Source organism: Ascaphus truei, chromosome 7 (genome assembly GCF_040206685.1).
Source record: "Ascaphus truei isolate aAscTru1 chromosome 7, aAscTru1.hap1, whole genome shotgun sequence".
Taxonomy (NCBI): domain Eukaryota; kingdom Metazoa; phylum Chordata; class Amphibia; order Anura; family Ascaphidae; genus Ascaphus; species Ascaphus truei.
Window position 1 is genome coordinate 56,028,138 of NC_134489.1, and position 4,311 is coordinate 56,032,448.

Below are 4,311 nucleotides of genomic sequence, written 5' to 3' on the forward strand. Positions count from 1 at the left end.
AAAGAGCTGAAGAATAACTTTTAGGGGAAAAAAACAAGTGGTGGAAAAACAGGAAAACTAAATTAAGGCAAAAACAAAATAGAATGTATCAATTGGAAATAAATAAAATGACATTGGGCTGATTTTGTTTTACCTCTGTTTTCTCTTCTCTTAGTAGAAAGGTAACACTACTGTATACCAGGAGGCTTCCAGTAAGCAAACATAAACAATAGCAGCATATGAATACAGAACAGTCTCACCAACAATAAAGAACAAAAGAGCTATACATTTTCATACCAGACAGAAACAGGTCAGCATTGCATTCAATGTATGCAGACATCAGCAGTAGCGGGTGTATAAAAGGGCTTCTCTTCTTGCCTTAAACAGCATCGAGCTATCGCATCACCACTCCAGCCAAAATGGTTAAGGTAAAAATGCATTTGGGAGCAGATGATCCAAAGATTGCTTCTTTGTCATATACAGTACTGTACTGTCGTTTTGTTAAGCCTAATTGATTGAGTTTTAATTTGACCTGCAATTTACCAAGTCTTGACTTTGGCAGCCACTGGAAGTATCAAAGACTGCAGCTATAAAAATAGATTCTAGAATAGATATAGTTAGTTTGAGAAGGAGTGAAATTGAGTAATGTGTTTTTTTTTTTTAAATTTTTAAAAATATCATGTTTTCTCAACAGATCACCTTTTATGAGGACAGGAACTTCCAGGGCCGCTCCTATGAGTGCAGCTCTGACTGCTCAGATATGTCCTCATATTTCAATCGATGCAACTCGATTCGAGTGGAAAATGGAAACTGGATACTCTATGAACACCCCAACTACAAGGGACACCAGTACTACCTTAGGAGGGGAGAATACCCTGATTTCCAGCAATGGATGGGATTCAATGACTCCATCAGATCCTGTCACTTAACCCCACAAGTATGTATTATACAAGTCAGATAATTTTCTGTTTTCTTCACAGAATTAGTAATTGATGCAATATTTGCCCCTTTTCCTCCTAAATATTTTGACATTTTTCCATGTCATGTCAGTTACAAGTTGACATCTAACAATATAAAATCAACAATGATATAAAAACGTGATCATTATTACAATTCTAGGGCTCATATTATTATAATTAGCATTGGTTCCAATTTGACATGGTAAATTTAGGTGAATTCAACATAGGATCAATATTTTAGGGTAAAATGTGACCATTAGTCATTTGGAATTTATCTTAATTATTCACCGTAAAAAAGACTTGCTTTAAGGGTAAATTGTATATTTTTAAATTGTATATATCTGCTACTTTTGGCTAGATTTTTGATTCCATGCAAATATTTTAAACATTTTTTTACATCTAACAGTTCTTTGGCTTATTTTAAGTGTATTTTGTTTGTTTTTCAAAGCATCGTGGCCCATTTAGAATGAGGATCTATGAGAAAGAAGACTTCAAAGGTCAGATGATGGAGTTCACTGAAGATTGCCCCCATGTCTATGAGCAATTCCGTTACAATGATATCCACTCCTGTAATGTTCTTGATGGTCACTGGATCTTCTACGAGGAGCCCAACTACAAGGGACGTCAGTACTACCTGAGACCTGGCGAGTACAGGAGATTCAATGACTGGGGCGCCATGAACTCCAGAATTGGCTCCTTTAGACAAGTCCAGTATCTGTATTAAACTTCTTGAATGAATACATAATTTTCTCCATAACATACAATAAAATTGACAAATCTATGTTTGTTTTCTGTGTTTTAAGTTTATCACTATAACATTATACATAATAGCAAATATTTCAGAAAAAAGGGTTAATTTGGGTGTATTATCTGCATAGGGTATAAAAAAAACTAACCATGCAGCAGTGAGATAATGGGTTTCAATGTAGTATGGAAAGTGTCTCCATGTCTGCAGCACAAGCTCTTTTTATGGATATTTAGAATGAGAGCATTGATTCTCCAGATGACATGCAAAGCATCATTACACTGGAATAAAAGAGTTGCCCATTGAATCACTTTATTTCCTAATGACGTTTCACCACATGTAAATCGGAATATACTATGAGAAACATATTCAAATCTTTATCTCTAAAAGAATATCTATCAAAAAAAGGGAAAAAAAAATATATATTTAAATGTTCCAGGATGTTCATCCCAGAAATGATGTGTATCTAATTCAAAATAGCAACAACCTATATCCATTTAAAAAAAAAAACACAAAACACTCCCAATCTAGTAGTCATTGTCTTTTTTTCATTCTGAATGTATTCTATTCCTGCAATGAATAAAGTATGTGCTTCAGTTTGCTACAATAATATTAATATGATTATTATCTTAAGGGGAACAAACAGAAAACACATCTATTCATATTGACCCAATCTTTCACCTATTGCTCAGAAATGTAGTTTGCCTCTCAGAAAAGGTATTTTTTAGGACACTAAAGCAGTCTTTGTTCTAAACACATCCTAAAAGATAGACATGACCAACAATAAACTAATAAGCCACGGTTAGAGTGAATATCCAGTTAAATAGAAGAGAGGTGGGACACTGCTCAAACCACAGTATCATGTTAGGAAAACAGATAGAAATAAGCCTGGTGCACAGGGGTAATGGCTATATAATAACAGAAAAAAGTGACAGAGGTCACTAAAAGTCCCCTATATGTTGCGCTCAAGGCTGGGTGGAAAGTACCAAACTAGTGTGAAAAATCTTGTCACAGAAAGCGTATGTTCCAAGGAAGCTAAACCCTAAAAGTGTCACGTTAAAGACATAACATTTGAGCTAATCCTAACAATCATATGCAAATATATCTAATGATGAGTCAATAGTATCACCCAATCAAAATGATAAGGAGCAAACACGTATCCTGATCACATAACACACAAGTAAGGTAAATGTCTAAAAGGTATGAGTATACACAGTATGGACCAATAAATGTCCCAAAAAGGTGGTAAAGTATATACTAGGGGACACAAATACCCACTGAAAGACTAATGTCTAGATGAATGATCAAAGTAAAGACCATAAATCCACGGAAATATGTCTCATAGCCTAAAGTATTATAGTGATATCCACAATTAAAAATGCAAAAGTTGCCAAAAAATAAAAAAACTTTAATAAATAATTATATCGCCGAAAAACAGGAAAAAAGGAAAAAAACAATTGTATATTAAAATGCCCCTGTAAGAGGAGCGGGTGGCAGAGGGTAGCACAAATAATATAAGGAGAAAAAACACTAAAAATAATCGTAATGATAAATCAAAATGTGAGATCCCCAATGTGACTACTAAACAGCTAAATAACCCTGTTGGTATAGTCAAAATGGAGCACAATGTAACAAGCAGGGCGTATACATATGCAATTAAGTATGAGTCTAATCATCAGATGGTAGCATAAGAATATACTGGATCCACCATATAGGAGCAAACCAGAAAACCCCAGCCAAAATCGCGTGGTATATCAGGGGACACGAGCGACATCAGTCACTGCAAACCACCAGGACAAACAAATACAATGTATACAGCCGTGTGTCTAATGCTGCTTGTGCTCGATCAGGCTATAATAATAGCCAACAGGGACAGCTCAACTCCACGATAGATCCCGCTCACAGATGCCCACTAGTGACGTCACGCCCCTGTGACAAGATTTTTCACACTAGTTTGGTACTTTCCACCCAGCCTTGAGTGCAACATATAGGGGACTTTTAGTGACCTCTGTCACTTTTTTCTGTTATTGAATATCCAGTTAACCAGATCGTGTTTAGAGCAAGGTTAGTGCTAGGCATCGGAGGAGATGGTTTGTCACACAGATGAGATATCAGCTAAAATGTAATTGTAAGGTTGCAAGATGAACTCTAAAACCAGTTTAGCTCCGCAAGACATAACATGTCTATATTGCTGACATAATAAAGTCCAGGTTTAATTTGTAAACAAATATAGTCTACTGAACACATAATGCCACTGGTGAATCTCAGTGTGGTGTTGTCCTACCATAGATGTAGTGCCCATCATTCAAAGCCAAATCTTATTAATGGACCCAGAAAATAAAAAATATTGCTTTAATTTAACACACGTTTTAACATGAAATGTATCGCAAAGAAATGGAGCCATGATAAATCCTGTGTTGCAACTTGCATTAAATCTGGCTTTAGTTAATAACGGTCATTAGTATTAACTATGAATTTCCTAATCGCCATGATATGATACAGTCATCAGTACGAACATCAGTGTTGCCAACTTGCGCACATTATTTAAGTTTTTTCTCATTATTAAGAGAAATGTATTCATGCACCCTGTTGCATATTCTTGCTGTGTCTAGCACCAGAATGCAACAA

The 4,311-nt window shown here is 35.5% G+C and overlaps 1 protein-coding gene across 2 annotated transcripts; it reads left to right on the forward strand.

The window, feature by feature from the left end:
- The first annotated feature begins 273 nt into the window (after nt 1–273).
- On the forward strand, nt 274–1,719 carry LOC142499318 (gamma-crystallin-3-like). Of its 2 annotated transcripts, XM_075608487.1 has the most exons (3): nt 274–407; nt 674–916; nt 1,387–1,719. In XM_075608487.1, the coding sequence occupies exons 1-3, from the start codon at nt 399–401 to the stop codon at nt 1,660–1,662; spliced, it is 528 nt and encodes a 175-aa protein (XP_075464602.1). In that variant the 5' UTR covers nt 274–398; the 3' UTR covers nt 1,663–1,719. The 2 variants fall into 2 exon arrangements, with proteins under 2 accessions (XP_075464602.1, XP_075464601.1); XM_075608486.1 differs by lacking the exon at nt 274–407 and having other exon boundaries at nt 659–916.
- The last annotated feature ends 2,592 nt before the right edge of the window (nt 1,720–4,311 follow it).

Bases quoted from the DNA above. Each gene is read 5' to 3' on its own strand.
- LOC142499318 (XM_075608486.1), top strand. From the start codon at position 659: ATGTTTTCTCAACAGATCACCTTTTATGAGGACAGGAACTTCCAGGGC. The intron at 917-1,386 runs GTATGTATTATA...TGTTTTTCAAAG, and splicing joins CCTGTCACTTAACCCCACAA to CATCGTGGCCCATTTAGAAT.